General features: G+C 44.7%; 1 protein-coding gene across 1 annotated transcript in view; it reads right to left on the minus strand.

The window, feature by feature from the left end:
• Positions 1-609: 609 nt before the first annotated feature.
• The window catches only part of LOC126203803 (outer dynein arm-docking complex subunit 1-like), a 93,866-nt gene continuing 77,657 nt past the window's right edge, over positions 610-16,818 (minus strand). Inside the window, exons 7-8 of the mRNA XM_049938170.1 lie at positions 12,314-12,526; positions 610-710 (exon numbers count right to left, since the gene is read on the minus strand). Of these exons, the coding sequence (XP_049794127.1) occupies positions 709-710; positions 12,314-12,526 (215 nt within the window). The 3' untranslated portion in view covers positions 610-708. The remainder of the gene's footprint in view (positions 711-12,313; positions 12,527-16,818) is intronic.

Below are 16,818 nucleotides of genomic sequence, written 5' to 3' on the forward strand. Positions count from 1 at the left end.
ACACCTAGCTTAATCTCCATGAGATAGTGATAAATTTTTCCGCACAAAAGAAAGTAATTTTCGCTTGACGGAAATATTAATGTTTACGTAAGTAGTATTCGCTGCTCCTGGTTTCATATCATTGAGAGAAAGCTATTATTGTTAACACTGACTTTCTTTAAAATTTTGAACGACTATGGTCAGAATAGATTTTTAAGTAATAAAAGTCTTTGTGTTTATCTTTGCTTTGCTCCCATCACTGGGTACAGTTGTGTGCTAGAAAATGGATTTATAGCCCAAAACCTAGATCCTGTAGTGATAATGATACTGATTACACAATGTTACAATGGTTTCATTCAGTTTGGACAAATGGAAACCACGTTTTACATCTGTAACAAACAATAACTGTAGATAATAATTAAATCTGTCACCTACTAATGACTTTCAAATATTTGCATATCACTTGTAACTGCCATGCGTGAGAATGTACATTAGCTGACGATACAACAGTTTGTCTTTGCAAAAGCTATATCACAAACTCATTTGACAGTAAAGGAAGATATCTGTAAAACAATTTTTGTTCCTGTTACAAACACTACAAAAGTTTGGTACAAAACATTTTCTACTTTACACTGTCTATAATTTGACTCTGTTACATTTTCATAGACGAACAACGCTCCTCGAACGCAGACCCATCTCACTTTCCAGCCGCATCGTCGCCTTCTACTTTCCTGCAAAAATAAAGTAATTGTATTACATAACGTTTACTCCACCAGCTAAAAAATACACGCTTTACTCATTACAGGCATTGCGCAGTGTAAGTGAACAATTGAGTTGAAATAGATGATAAATGATGAATATCGGTCTATGACTCGCAACAAAGAAACATGATTATACACTAAAGCTTCCCGCAACAATTCTAAAGCATTCAATCAGTCTTACAAAAATATTAAAGAAATCAGTACATCTACCCGAAAAATAAAGGTAAACGATCTATAGTTGCTTTATTGGAACATTATTCGTGGCGTGTAATATTTATACATGTATACATAAATGAAAGTTCTTTGGTGCTTTAAGTCCCAAACAAGAAAGACAAATAATGATTCAGTCACTAAAAACAAAAGTGAGTAACAAAAGGTTCAAGTCCAGAATTGCTTGGAATGTCTAGAAGTTAATCACACGATCGGTACTAAGTTGGTACAAGGCCAACGCCTGAAGAAGTAAAGTCACTGCAGCATGCTTGGCACACATTAGAAGATAAGCAATGTATGGAGATGGTCCGATGATGATCGCTTAGCGAGACTATGACTGATGGGCTCAGGATGCATCTGTGGCCTGGCCCAGGATAATCAAAGGAATGAGTGGTTCGACAGCTGACTCCGAACTGCCAGTCCACGGTTGAGCGCTGGTCTAAACAGCATCACGACCGCGGATATGGTGTTAGCTACTGGTGGGCAGGTGACACGACGTATAAAAATGGTGCTCGTGATCGCAGTGCTTTGGTAGTGGTAGCACGCTGTGTCGCCGGCAGACTTGACGTCTTTCATGGCGCCTGAAAGAGACTCTGTTGGCGACAAACTAACATACTGTTTTTTATGGTTGTTGTTGTTGTAGCCTGGGACTTGTACCAACATGTGGGATGACCATACATCATTGTTTCGCTTCCAGGAGCTTGTACCTGCTGCGGCGCACGATGCCTGAAGGGTAACCAACAACGTGATGTGAGAGTTGCAGGTTTGCAGGTTACTGTTTCGTATAACAGACACAGGATCCCTTCACTCAGGGTAGAGATGGCGAAGTCATGTACGACGATCGGGCCAGCTTCTTCGTACCACATAACGATGGCTATGTAGGGAGAGGAGTCACTGCAGCGTTGACCCTGAGGAAGTTGCGTCAGATGCGTCCAGCGGCTGTGTCCAGAGGCTGAGCTCCTGGACTCACCATCAGGCTGGCGTGGGTAGACCTGGAGTGGTTGGCAAGACTGGCAACAGCTGAGGAGCGAGCTGGTTGGAGCGAATTTGCAAGGATGCCAAACATACAGGGTTATTACAAATGATTGAAGCGATTTCACAGCTCTACAATAACTTTATTATTTGAGATATTTTCACAATGCTTTGCACACACATACAAAAACTCAAAAAGTTTTTTTAGGCATTCACAAATGTTCGATATGTGCCCCTGTAGTGATTCGGCAGACATCAAGCCGATAATCAAGTTCCTCCCACTCTCGGCGCAGCATGTCCCCATCAATGAGTTCGAAAGCATCGTTGATGCGAGCTCGCAGTTCTGGCACGTTTCTTGGTAGAGGAGGTTTAAACACTGAATCTTTCACATAACCCCACAGAAAGAAATCGCATGGGGTTAAGTCGGGAGAGCGTGGAAGCCATGACATGAATTGCTGATCATGATCTCCACCACGACCGATCCATCGGTTTTCCAATCTCCTGTTTAAGAAATGCCGAACATCATGATGGAAGTGCGGTGGAGCACCATCCTGTTGAAAGATGAAGTCGGCGCTATCGGTCTCCAGTTGTGGCATGAGCCAATTTTCCAGCATGTCCAGATACACGTGTCCTGTAACGTTTTTTTTCGCAGAAGAAAAAGGGGCCGTAAACTTTAAACCGTGAGATTGCACAAAACACGTTAACTTTTGGTGGATTGCGAATTTGCTGCACGAATGCGTGAGGATTCTCTACCGCCCAGATTCGCACATTGTGTCTGTTCACTTCACCATTAAGAAAAAATGTTGCTTCATCACTGAAAACAAGTTTCGCACTGAACGCATCCTCTTCCATGAGCTGTTGCAACCGCGCCGAAAATTCTAAGCGTTTGACTTTGTCATCGGGTGTTAGGGCTTGTAGCAATTGTAAACGGTAAGGCTTCTGGTTTAGCCTTTTCCGTAAGATTTTCCAAACCGTCGGCTGTGGTACGTTTAGCTCCCTGCTTGCTTTATTCGTCGACTTCCGCGGGCTACGCGTGAAACTTGCCCGCACGCGTTCAACCGTTTCTTCGCTCACTGCAGGCCGACCCGTTGATTTCCCCTTACAGAGGCATCCAGAAGCTTTAAACTGCGCATATCATCGCCGAATGGAGTTAGCAGTTGGTGGATCTTTGTTGAACTTCGTCCTGAAGTGTCGTTGCACTGTTATGACTGACTAATGTGAGTGCATTTCAAGCACGACATACGCTTTCTCGGCTCCTGTCGCCATTTTGTCTCACTGCGCTCTCGCGCGCTCTGGCGACAGAAACCTGAAGTGCGGCTTCAGCCGAACAAAACTTTATGAGTTTTTCTACGTATCTGTAGTGTGTCGTGACCATATGTCAATGAATGGAGCTACAGTGAATTTATGAAATCGCTTCAATCATTTGTAATAGCCCTGTAGTATGGGATCCTGCATGCAGATGACTGACAGAGGTGTGAGAGCATCACGGAAAGGATACAGGAAACGTGTACCTGGAGGGCGAATGAGAGTGTGACAGCACGTGACAAATACAATTATTGTCCTCTGAATGTATGTAGCATGTCTAATGCAATAATATTGTGCCTGGAGGGCATAGGTGGATGTGGGAGCAGTTTGCAAGCAAAACAATTGTGCTCCAGAAGGTCAGGAGCACTTGAAGTGTCGGAAAGCGAACGCATGTATAAGGGCGCTCAAAAATAAACGAGCCGATGACCGATGACAGGAGGGTCATATCGTGACGTGTGTAACGAGGTGTGGTACCGACCAGAGCGTGGAAGTTCACTGCCCGTCACTGAAGGGACGCGTGCACGTCCCGTGACTATACAGAGCTAGCAGCAGCATGCATCAATCGTCCAACGCTGCCAGTCGCACTGTAAACAGTGACATGGAGGCTTCAAAACAAGAGCAAAAAGATGTTGTTCGTTTTCTGACAGCGGAAGGAGTAGGAGGAAGAGACATTCATCGACGAATGTCACGAGAGTACGGCGAACACTGCATGTCCCTTGCAAGGGTCAAGGCGTGGCACAAGCACTTCATGGATGACGGCTGTCGTTAGCCGATGATGCAGGGTCTGGAGCACCACACTGCATTACCGATTACATCGTCCAGCTGGTAGATGCACTGATTATGCAGGATCGCAGAGTGACAGCGAAAGCCATAGCCGCTGTTGTCGGATTGAGCGTCGGAAGTGTTCACACCATCTTGAAGGAACGACTGCACATGCCAAAGTGTGTGCCCAATGGGTGCCCCACAGTCTTCAACCATGTCGAATGGCCCACTGTCTTGCTCATCTGCAGCGCTATGCTCGGGAAGGGAATGCGTTCCTGGTACGAATGTTGGCTGGAGATGTCATGGTGTCATCACTTGGAACCAGAATCAAAGCGAAAAAGTCTCCAGTGGAAGCATCCAGGGTCACTTCCACCTGAAAAAATGTTTACTCGTCGCCAAATGGTTGGACGAAAACTGAGCGGGAAGGGAGTTCTGGGGCTGGAAAACTCCTCAGCGCCAAATGACAATGGGACGAAAACTGAGAGCACGGGGGAGAGGGTCGCAGTGATCAAAAGATTCCTCATTGCCAAATGACACACAACAAAAGCTAAGAGTGGGGGGGGGGGGGGGCATTGGAGCCAGGAAACCCCTCGTGATATGATGTGTCTTGTGCCGTTGAGGGTGCAATGAGGACATTGCCAGGTGGAATACACTCCTGGAAATTGAAATAAGAACACCGTGAATTCATTGTCCCAGGAAGGGGAAACTTTATTGACACATTCCTGGGGTCAGATACATCACATGATCACACTGACAGAACCACAGGCACATAGACACAGGCAACAGAGCATGCACAATGTCGGCACTAGTACAGTGTATATCCACCTTTCGCAGCAATGCAGGCTGCTATTCTCCCATGGAGACGATCGTAGAGATGCTGGATGTAGTCCTGTGGAACGGCTTGCCATGCCATTTCCACCTGGCGCCTCAGTTGGACCAGCGTTCGTGCTGGACGTGCAGACCGCGTGAGACGACGCTTCATCCAGTCCCAAACATGCTCAATGGGGGACAGATCCGGAGATCTTGCTGGCCAGGGTAGTTGACTTTCACCTTCTAGAGCACGTTGGGTGGCACGGGATACATGCGGACGTGCATTGTCCTGTTGGAACAGCAAGTTCCCTTGCCGGTCTAGGAATGGTAGAACGATGGGTTCGATGACGGTTTGGATGTACCGTGCACTATTCAGTGTCCCCCTCGACGATCACCAGTGGTGTACGGCCAGTGTAGGAGATCGCTCCCCACACCATGATGCCGGGTGTTGGCCCTGTGTGCCTCGGTCGTATGCAGTCCTGATTGTGGCGCTCACCTGCACGGCGCCAAACACGCATACGACCATCATTGGCACCAAGGCAGAAGCGACTCTCATCGCTGAATACGACACGTCTCCATTCGTCCCTCCATTCACGCCTGTCGCGACACCACTGGAGGCGGGCTGCACGATGTTGGGGCGTGAGCGGAAGACGGCCTAACGGTGTGCGGGACCGTAGCCCAGCTTCATGGAGACGGTTGCGAATGGTCCTCGCCGATACCCCAGGAGCAACAGTGTCCCTAATTTGCTGGGAAGTGGCGGTGCGGTCCCCTACGGCACTACGTAGGATCCTACGGTCTTGGCGTGCATCCGTGCGTCGCTGCGGTCCGGTCCCAGGTCGACGGGCACGTGCACCTTCCGCCGACCACTGGCGACAACATCGATGTACTGTGGAAACCTCACGCCCCACGTGTTGAGCAATTCGGCGGTACGTCCACCCGGCCTCCCGCATGCCCACTATACGCCCTCGCTCAAAGTCCGTCAACTGCACATACGGTTGACGTCCACGCTGTCGCGGCATGCTACCAGTGTTAAAGACTGCGATGGAGCTCCGTATGCCACGGCAAACTGGCTGACACTGACGGCGGCGGTGCACAAATGCTGCGCAGCTAGCGCCATTCGACGGCCAACACCGCGGTTCCTGGTGTGTCCGCTGTGCCGTGCGTGTGATCATTGCTTGTACAGCCCTCTCGCAGTGTCCGGAGCAAGTATGGTGGGTCTGACACACCGGTGTCAATGTGTTCTTTTTTCCATTTCCAGGAGTGTAGATTAATAAAGGACAAAGTCTTCTTCGTGGATTGTTAAGTTACATACAAATGAAAGTTGTGGTGCTTTGAGTCTCAAACAAGAAAGACAAATAATGATTAATTCACTGAAGGCTAAAGTGAGTTCAAGCCCAGAATAACTTCGAATATTCAGAAGTTAATCACATGATCAGTACTATGTTGGCGTAAGGCCGAAGCCTGAAAAAGTAAAGTCACTGCTCGGTGCAGATTAGAAGCTAAACACTGTATTTGGGTGATTTCTTAGTGAAACTCGGATTGCTGTGTTGCGGATGCAGTCGGCGCCTGTCTCGGAGAACTCAAAGGAATGACTGCTTTGACAGCTGAAACCAAACTGCTAATCCGTGATTGAGCGCTCGCCTATATACTGCCACGGCGCTCAGATGAAGTGTGAGCTGCTGGCGGACAAGTGACGTATCGCAGGAGAATACTGGCCGTGTTCACTGTGCTGTGGCCGTGGAAGCGCGCTCTGCTGGCAGCAGACTTGGCGCCTCTCATGGCGGCTGCCAGAGGCTCCGTCGACAACAAACCAGGGTACTGCTGTAATTGTTGTTGTACGGAACATTTACCAACATACGAGACGAGCGCGGATCACTGTTTGGCTTGCAAGCGCTTGTGTCTGTTCCGGGGGACGGTGTCTCATGTATGACCATGTCAGATTTTTGCATGTTGTTTTCTTGCAGGAGGGACACAGCCCAAAGCCAGGGTCACTAGAAAGAAACACAAATCACTTTTGATTCTAGTACAGGGTTTCCAAACTTTCCCTCTGACTTTGAGAACCCTGGTACTTCGGTGGAAAATGAGAAAAGCTTGTTTTATTGAGTGATTACTTGAATCGTAAATCATAACTAATAACAAAAAATCATAGTAAAATTTTCAAAAAATGATTAGCACCGTCAAAATCTCGAAAAAAGCATTTATTCACATCAGGTATAATTAGTGTAAGTTGTTCTCACCGTGTAGACGATAGCGCACGAGACTGGTCAGCCTTTGGCTCAGTTTCAGTCCTTACTACTGTCCCATGTCCAACTTTTGTACCGCTCTCTTGTTCTTTGTTAGGAAACCAAACGGAGAACTTTTTTGGCGACACCGACTCCGAGGGCTATTTGAATTTGCGCTCGCAGCGGCCTCGTTGGCTAACTTCAAGCTAACTAGCTCGGAAACAGCGCAGTGTATAGAACTTTTTCTTAACAATTACTTCTCAGTACAGTCTACCCTTACAGCCTTTTCAGACTGTTTGTGACCACCTTGCATAAAACTCTCCCAGCTCCATTGTGAATTGAATTTCCCTGCGTTGGAAGTTAAATGTTGTAGTAATGTCTCTAATTGCCTAGTGGCAATGTCCACAAACACGGCATATAACCCACGTATCTGAACCAGTATTTAATTTTGCACTTCAGTGCTTATTTCTATAAGAACATTTTTTCGAAGTTTTCCATTAAAACAGGATATACGATAGGACTAAGAGGCAAAGCCATAGCTAGGCCGTCAGACTTGTGGCAGTTAGTTTATCGGAACATGAGGGAAGCTGGAGTCAAGAAAGAAAAGTTCAATCATCTTTTGACAGAAAATCACTCATATGATGTAGACTGCGAAGTTTTACATTATGTTAAGAAAAGCACAAAAATGATCTTACTGGAGTACTGGAAACCAATAAACACATGACAGAGAATGCCAGCTTATTATTGAAAGAACAAACTCAGTTTCCTTTTCCCCTGTGTTAAACTAAGTTTTAGTTACAAATAATAGACTAAAACTTGAAATTCAACTTTATTTTTGATCAGCTGTTAAACGTATCTCCATGTAAAAAACTTTATTCCCTTCGTTAGTTAATGTCACTAGTTCCTGCGACATAAACTAATGCTTTCCGATTTAAATACTACAGTCATCATTTTTTTGTCTTTAGTATCTGACGTATAAATGACACCGCTGCAAGTCGGACGTCATGTTATCTGTGTTTGCTCCATTCAGTTGTCGTCTGAAGATGACCTAAGGATCCGAAAGCTGCCTCGTGACCAAATAAATATAATTTTACGGAACGTTAGGGAATGTTCCCTATTTCATATTATGATCATGCTGAAGAAACAAGCTGTCTTGGTTGCGGGAATGTACAGGGCTATTACAAATGATTGAAGCGATTTCATAAATTCACTGTAGCTCCATTCATTGACATATGGTCACGACACACTACAGATACGTAGAAAAACTCATAAAGTTTTGTTCGGCTGAAGCCGCACTTCAGGTTTCTGCCGCCAGAGCGCTCGAGAGCGCAGTGAGACAAAATGGCGACAGGAGCCGAGAAAGCGTATGTCGTGCTTGAAATGCACTCACATCAGTCAGTCATAACAGTGCAACGACACTTCAGGACGAAGTTCAACAAAGATCCAACAACTGCTAACTCCATTCGGCGATGGTATGCGCAGTTTAAAGCTTCTGGATGCCTCTGTAAGGGGAAATCAACGGGTCGGCCTGCAGTGAGCGAAGAAACGGTTGAACGCGTGCGGGCAAGTTTCACACATAGTGATGTGAAAGATTCAGTGTTTAAACCTCCTCTACCAAGAAACGTGCCAGAACTGCGAGCTCGCATCAACAATGCTTTCGAACTCATTGATGGGGACATGCTGCGCCGAGTGTGGGAGGAACTTGATTATCGGCTTGATGTCTGCCGAATCACTAAAGGGGCACATATCGAACATTTGTGAATGCCTAAAAAAACTTTTTGAGTTTTTGTATGTGTGTGCAAAGCATTGTGAAAATATCTCAAATAATAAAGTTATTGTAGAGCTGTGAAATCGCTTCAATCATTTGTAATAACCCTGTAATTATTATTAATGTACCAATGACGCATTCCGCCTGATTTAGGCATCTTCAGATTGGTGGAACATTAGATCGTGTTAGATACATGGGTTACCGAGCATGCAGAATATCCCAGCAAATAACTGCCCTTGTCAAATATTCGGAAACATTGCGCGGTGTCCCTGTTGGGACACGTGACATGGTCCAGTGAATGGAAAAGAGGCTCAAGTCTACGTAGATCTGCCACTATGTGAAAGGTATAGTTGCTCATATACTGGACACACACATAGTACTCTAAAAGATTCGCCTTTGAAATTTATACAATCATGCATGTGTTCAGAGCACTATAGTAACCTTCTTTTTTCAGAATGAGGTTAGTACCCCATAAACATGGTTATGGAAGCACTCAAGAGCTTCTTGTGATGAAAATCACTGTCCACGCGTTTTTTGTTTGACACAAAGAAACAAAAATGGGCCGTTTGTCTATGAAAACAGCCCAATACGGTCAATGAGGACCTAATTCGATATTGTCTACTTCTTCATTGCCACCACCATTATCTTCTCCTTCCTTCATAGAGTAGTGTTTTCGCCTGTTCCAGTCAACTAGATGCAGCCATTTCTTCCGTGGCCTTCACCATGTCTTGTCCCTCTCGGTTTGTAGTTAGGAATTTGTTTTGGGAGTCTATTTTCATGTATTCTTTCTAAATATTCCCACATCTGTTTCTGTTTAGATCCATTTTCTTTTGCACTGAATCAATTTGTAATCATTTCTAATGTCTTAACTTCTGAAGCCATCTCCTCTGGTGCAACCTTCAACACTACGGAGAAATCTTATTTCTGCAGCCTGCACCCTGCTCAAATCCCTTTGTGTAGGAATTCAGGTTTCAAATCCACAGAGTATAGTACGCACTGCCAAAGTTTGTAAAACTCTTACCTGGATTTTTATTTTCTAGCGTATTTCTAATTGTTCCATAGATTGCGTCAAATTTTAGGATCTTGTTGTCAATTTTGTACCGCGTCACAACCAAGATACTGAAAGTGGTCATCTGTTCCAGTATTATAATTTTAGATCGTAGAGACACTTTTCTATTGAATGACACAACTCTTGTTTTAATACTGGAGACGTTTATGTCATAGTTAGAAGCCAATACAAGAAGGTGATAAACTGATATTTGAAGATTATCCTCATTTTCTTGAATTACTGTTTGATCATCTGCGCATAGTAGAGTGTTAAAACATTGCTCCCTGATGAACATTATGCCGTAAGTAAAATTTTGTTGCCTATCACTGACTAGGTCATCTGTGTAGATGGTAAAAAGAGTTGAAAACAGGCCACATTCTTGTCCATTCTCTTTGTTGTTGGTAATTGTTTGTACCAGTTACCTGCATCTTCAATTACAATTTTTGTCTCTTTGTAAAGATCTTTTACAGAGTTAATGAGATGCATTGGGGTCTTCCCCTGATCTGCCACAATAGAGGTCTACTGACTTTGTCGAAAGCTTTTTCATTAATCGTGAAGGCAACGATGTGTTAGTGCGCATGTTTAAGAGCCTTCAGCTCTCACTACTTGTTACCTCTGTGCAACTCCAATTCGTTTCTCCTGAAATTCCTGTTGTTCAGTACTTTCCTCTGCTCGTTACCATCACGTGCTCGTGTTCTGGTTTAAGAGCTTTCTTGCTGTAGCTTCCGTAATCTTCCTCTTATTTGTGTATTTAAGTTAAATATATATTTAGTTCATATTTTGATCTTCGTTTGTGTATTGCAACAGTAATTTTACATATGCATTCCACGTGTTAAAATCGATCGATCTCTTTGCTAGCCAAGTGTGTTCGTTGTGGAGGGCCTCTGCGTAAACCTCATCAACTGCAAGTGGATGTTAAGAGCGTGTATGGTTAACCCATCCTCTGAGTATTTCCGTCCTATAAACCACGACTTTAGTAGCGGACTCAGATATAAGGTTTAAGATTTATCAAGTATGGAACTGAATATACATCAGGCATTATCAATTGTCACATTATATTACGCTCACAAGTGTTTTTAAGTAATATATGGTGGTCAATAAACGTTCATTTCATTCGTAATTGTATTCAGGCTTTCAGTAACTCAAATTCATCCCAAGCCCCATCCACCTTTGATCCATGGCGCAATAATTGGATACAGGTAATTGTTCATTATGAAGTATTCAAATTACCCCAAGGTTAGATAGGTTGGATTTTACATTCTTAAATACTTGTCCTTGTCCTTTTACACGGCGATCCTGACCCTGAATAATGCGCTTGCCAGAGAACTTTCTGAAAAGGAGTTAGGTTTCAGTGCCATGTACAAATTGTTTTAGTTAAATATTATTTTCCTTGGAGCTTGGACAACTTCTGGATTGTTTTAAGCAATAGCCAGTGTGGGAACGGCGTTGTTTTGCATTCGGCGTTCTCTCTCTCGTTTTCATTTTACATGAGAGTGTGTGTTTCTGCGTTAATTTAGGCTTCGGTAGTAGGATCGTGTGACTTTATTGTAACTTGCGTGTGGAGAATTTGATATATGAGTCAGGATAATTAATTTTCAATGTGATTTGCTCCTGGAGAAATTCGTGTATATCTGTTGTCAATTAATTTTCGTTGTAATTTGTGCATATATGTGTTACTTTCGTGTGAGCATCTTGAGTACGTTAAACAGCGGTCTTGTGTTAGTCAATTTGTGTTCAGAATTAGTGCTATGCAGACGAATTATGTGGTTAAAAAAATGGGTACGCGCAGACGTTGAAAATGTAATTCTAGACTTAAAGAATCCGTGAGTAACATGCCATCGGAAGAAGTTGCAAGTAGAGAATCAGAAAACATGGAATGTAGGGAGCAATGTTCCTGATTCTTAGACTATTCGCGAACCGAATTCGTTGCTCAGTGAACTGGATTTTAGCGGTGCTGCCGATATTCTACGTTTGGAAGGTGGAGACCAGATTCTAGCAGTAGTTTCTTCGGAACTATGTGAGACAGAGTTCTCACAGGGAAGCAAAGTTCTTGCAGAAAGTGATAACAGTATAGATAGAAGCCTGGAGCCGTGTTTACCGTATAGGGCCCAGTTTATGGCAACTTTTGAGGCGCTAATGGTTACGAATAATAAGCAAATGTGTGAGATCGGAAATCTAGGGGGCGCAGATAACGCCAAATAATGAGAGATTGGAAACGCAGATGACTGTCAATAACACGTCGATTAATGAGGTCAAGGTGAGTTGAGAAGCGTAGCAACGAGCATTAAAGAAGTTTTCGTCGCTGAACTTGGGCCAAGGTTTGAGTGTATACAGCAGCGGCTCGACACAGTGGATTTATGGTTATGCAGATATGACTACCGTATTTATTAAAGCTCGATGGAGATTGAAGTAACGTTCTGGTTGATGACTGATTTGTTTACTAAAGCAAGGAAACAGTAGGATGCGTGAAACTCACAGATGTGGGGCTGGTCCACAGCTCCTTTGTCGCCCTGGCTGACCTTGGGCTTCTTGGGCGTCCTGATCTTGATGATAGGAAGCTGGCACGGAACCAACTTCCACGGTTTGCTCTTCTCGGCGTAGAATACCTGGTTCAGGAGTTCGTCGGTGCGAAGCTCTATGAGGTTCAGGAACATCATCACGTTGTGCTGAGTCACGTGCTCGTTTTCACCTGCAACATAAACCTAGAGGCTTCGAGACTTCTGCCACAGTTGGGTTAGAAAATTAAGTTACCCCTAGTTTGCAAACTAAGCTTCATTTTGCTTAGCAAAGATGCAGATTCCCTAACACAAAAGTTTTAATTTTTTAGCGTATCATTACATCACAAGTTGAAAATTAGACTTGATTTTAAAACAAATAATCACACCACATGACTCGTTCTAACAAATCGATCTTGAGACGAGGGGCATAATAAGTAAATACAAAATATCCGTACGTATATCGGAAGTGAAGTGCTGTACAGCTCAAATACAGTGCAACAACTTTGTTTTTATGTTCATGATAAAGAAACCCCGCTAGAGTTGTAAAATATTTTATTGACTGAAGTCTTGCACGACAGAATTCGCTATACTGTACCACCGGTTTCGGGTCTTAGCCCCATCATCAGGTGCATCTGAAAACTAGCACTAGCAGGCCGTCATGTCCATGCCCCAACAACTAGTGGCAAACATGTACTGTAGGTGGACCGTGAAATAACTTCCAAAATTCTAGCTGAAAAGAGCTCCAACTTTCGCTCAAGGCCTGGGACAATGCCTCTTGTCCCAAAATTCCCATCAGGAATGCATTTAGTCGAACGCTGATACAGTACGCCGTTGACCCGTGCGGCTACGTCAAGCGGACTGGGCCCCATCGAGAATGCTGTTTATCGTTCTCTGAGACAGCTGTTTGCATTGGTCGGTATACCACAACTGTCGTGGCAGTATGTAGTGATGGGTTCTGGAAGGTGTAATAGTACATTAAAAATTAAGAAAAATGAACTTCCAAAAATCTCATATACCATAGACATTACATTCCCTGTGACTTTTTCATGTTTTTGTTCGAAACTATTTGATCTGCACAGACAGCAGAAGGTGAGACTGTTGTACAATTTAGATTAATTCCATTAGTTCTAAACTTGAATTAATGGTGGTTAATATTTGATTGTATTTTACAGAAGTGTGATTGGGACGTTGGTGTTGCTCATACGGAGATGCTACTGATTGGCGGCCATTTCTGCACCCTTAAATCAATGATCAATAAAATAACCTGCGTTTCTTCCAAAATTTGGTTTTTTATATCCGACCCATTTAAAGAAACATTGCTCTTCTACGATAAAAATGGTTCAAATGGCTCTGAGCACTATGGGACTCAACTGCTGTGGTCATAAGTCCCCTAGAACTTAGAACTACTTAAACCTAACTAACCTAAGGACAGCACACAACACCCAGCCATCACGAGGCAGAGAAAATCCCTGACCCCGCCGGGAATCGAACCCGGGAACCCGGGCGTGGGAAGCGAGAACGCTACCGCACGACCACGAGATGCGGGCTTCTACGATAAGACTAGTGTTTAAATACTTACATTTACCTCCACGGTCTTGCATCACTCTATTAATTGCAGATCAAGAATTAGAGATTGTGCTGATCCATAAATTCGTTCCCGTCGCAATTCCGTTTTCTGTCTTTCTGCTACTCATATTGGACAAACAACATTTATATGAACGCCTAGTGTCTGTTGTTTTGGACATGTTTATGTTCGACCTCCAGCGGGAATCTAAAACTAGCGAGCGTGGAGAGCATGGACAAGCACAGCGGACAGGTGGCGCTAGGTGGGAACGGTAGTCGGCCGAGGAGCTCGCCGAGGTAGTCTGCGCACTTGCAATAAAAACCGTGTCCTTAGGAGGATGGTCCAGATGGTTCAAATGGCTCTGAGCACTATGGGACTTAACTTCTGAGGTCATCAGTCCCCTAGACTTAGTCCGCAGCTCGTGGTCGTGCGGTAGCGTTCTCGCTTCCCGCGCCCGGGTTCCCGGGTTCGATTCCCGGCGGGGTCAGGGATTTTCTCTGCCTCTTGATGACTGGGTGTTGTGTGATGTCCTTAGGTTAGTTAGGTTTAAGTAGTTCTAAGTTCTAGGGGACTGATGACCATAGATGTTAAGTCCCATAGTGCTCAGAGCCATTTGAGCCCTAGACTTAGAACTACTTAAACCTAAGTAATCTAAGGACATCACACACATGCATGCCCGAGGCAGGATTCGAACCTGCAACCGTAGCAGCAGCGCGGTTCCAGACTGAAGCGCCAAGAACCGCTCGGCCACAGCGGCCGGAAAGGAGAAGGAGATTAGTGTTCAACGTTCCGTCGACAGCGAAGTCATTAGAGACGTAACACAAGCTCGGGTTAGTGAAAAATGGAGAAGTACATCGGCCGTGGCCTCTCAAAGGGGCCTTATTGGCGATTTAGGGAAATCACGGAAAACCTAAATGTCGACGGCCGGACGCGGGTTTGAACCAGTGTCTTCCGAATGCGAGTCCAGAGTGCTAACCAGTGGGCTACCTCGCTTGATGACACTGTGGCCGGGTGGTGAAGTGGTTAACGAACTACCTACTAAACAGGAGATCCCCAGTTCGAGTCCCGGTCTGGCATTCATTTTGATTCGTCGCCGCCGATTCGGCATAATTCCCAGTGCATTTGATAACATTAGCTCCTTCCCTTTTCTTTCCTTTGCGCCCCCTCAGCCTTCAATTTACATAAAAAATAACATTTAATCATTTACCAAGAGTGAGAAGGAATTATGCGTGCCACACTCGGAGCCAAGCAGGAGCTCAATGAATTAATTACTTTTGAATACATTGTGGGAGCGAACAGTGATCAATGTGTTACAAATATTTACTATCAAAAAACAGTCTTGATCACAATTGATTTATTACGGTGACTGGTTTCGACCACTACTGTGGTCATCTTCAGATCAATGATTACGAACCTCCTGGTGGTAAATCACCAGATTTACCACCAGAAGGAGGATCGTACTCATTGGTCTGAAGATGATCACAGTAGTGGTCGAAACCGGTCACCGTAATAAATCAATTGTGATCAAGACTGTTTTTTGATAGTAAAAAGGAGCTCAATGGCCCCACACGTCTAGTGCTGAGAAGACAGATGTATTGCTCGTTTCACTGTGCAAAATCGTGCAGCCACTCGACTTTCCTTGAGTCAGGAAATGGTCTTGTCTACAGCTAGGCAAGCATCCACTCGCACAGGGCGACGACGTCTGGAACACGACAGACTGCCAGCAAACGTACCATTCGTGTCCCTTGTCCCCTCGGCAGCAGAGAGAGGCACGTCGGCAGTGCTGCACGCAGTGACATCCCTAGACACGAGTGCCGGTTCTGCGTACAGCATCGTGATGGACATGTGTTTATGTGGAGGCTTTGCAGAGAACGAACTTCCCCATACTGCATTCATTATTGTCGTACAGGTCCTGAATCTGGCCTGATACAATGGGGTGTCACTGTGTATGCTTTCTGGATCATATAACCTGTAATTTCGACAGCAGTCCTTACACATCTGTCGTGTTAGTGACAGTGCCTTTGCCCTGTCTTCAAGATCTCCATGCGGTTGTTTTTCAGTGAGATGTTCCCTATGCTGATCTGACTACCTTTCTTCCAGTGTCCCCCTGCCCAGAAGGTTTCCACGTCTCTGATCCACTGAAATGTCTGATCCTGTGTTGGCGCGACTGGCTCACATCCACCCGCCACCCACTATGACTGGAAGCACCGTGCAATGACAGTACACGTGTCTGTAGTCTCAGCCCTGTGCGACTCCGTGGCCGGCGTCGTCACAGCCGTTACTGCTGCCATAGGTGTCAGCTCTGTATGCTAAATTCCTCACCCTGTACACCTCCAAATAATCTGCAAATTTAATCATGTATCCTTTCTGCTAGTTTGTATTAGGTTGGTGCGTGAGTTCGTGCGGTTTTATTTTGCATGCTGGTATTCCGAACACTATGGATTTATTTATAGATTGTCATTTTTTTGTTGTAGTTCAGTGTTGCTATTTGAGATTACATATTCAGTGTTGCTGTTTGAGATTACATATTCTAATTTGGAGACGCTACATTACGGAGTGCCATGTGGAGAAATCGGAGCATTTTCGACATATTCATCTGATTCAATACAGGGGTGACAGCAGCGGAGGCTGCCAGATACTCTTGCGTCATGTATGGAGATATTACCACTGGACAGATCTGGGCAACAAAATGGTTTTCTCGTTTTAAAGAGGATCGTTTTGACATTACTGACTCTCTACGTTCGGGAAGACGGTCGGGGTTTGATGATCGTATAAACGCTTTAACGCATAATGATCCACGTCATTGTACTCGCGAAGTACCAAATGTGATGAACTCTGATCAACCCAGCATTGTGCGACATTTTCATGCAAAGATGTGAAAACTAAACATCTAGACAACCGAAATTTCTTCGTTTAGAA

Source organism: Schistocerca nitens, chromosome 9, assembly GCF_023898315.1.
Source record: "Schistocerca nitens isolate TAMUIC-IGC-003100 chromosome 9, iqSchNite1.1, whole genome shotgun sequence".
Taxonomy (NCBI): domain Eukaryota; kingdom Metazoa; phylum Arthropoda; class Insecta; order Orthoptera; family Acrididae; genus Schistocerca; species Schistocerca nitens.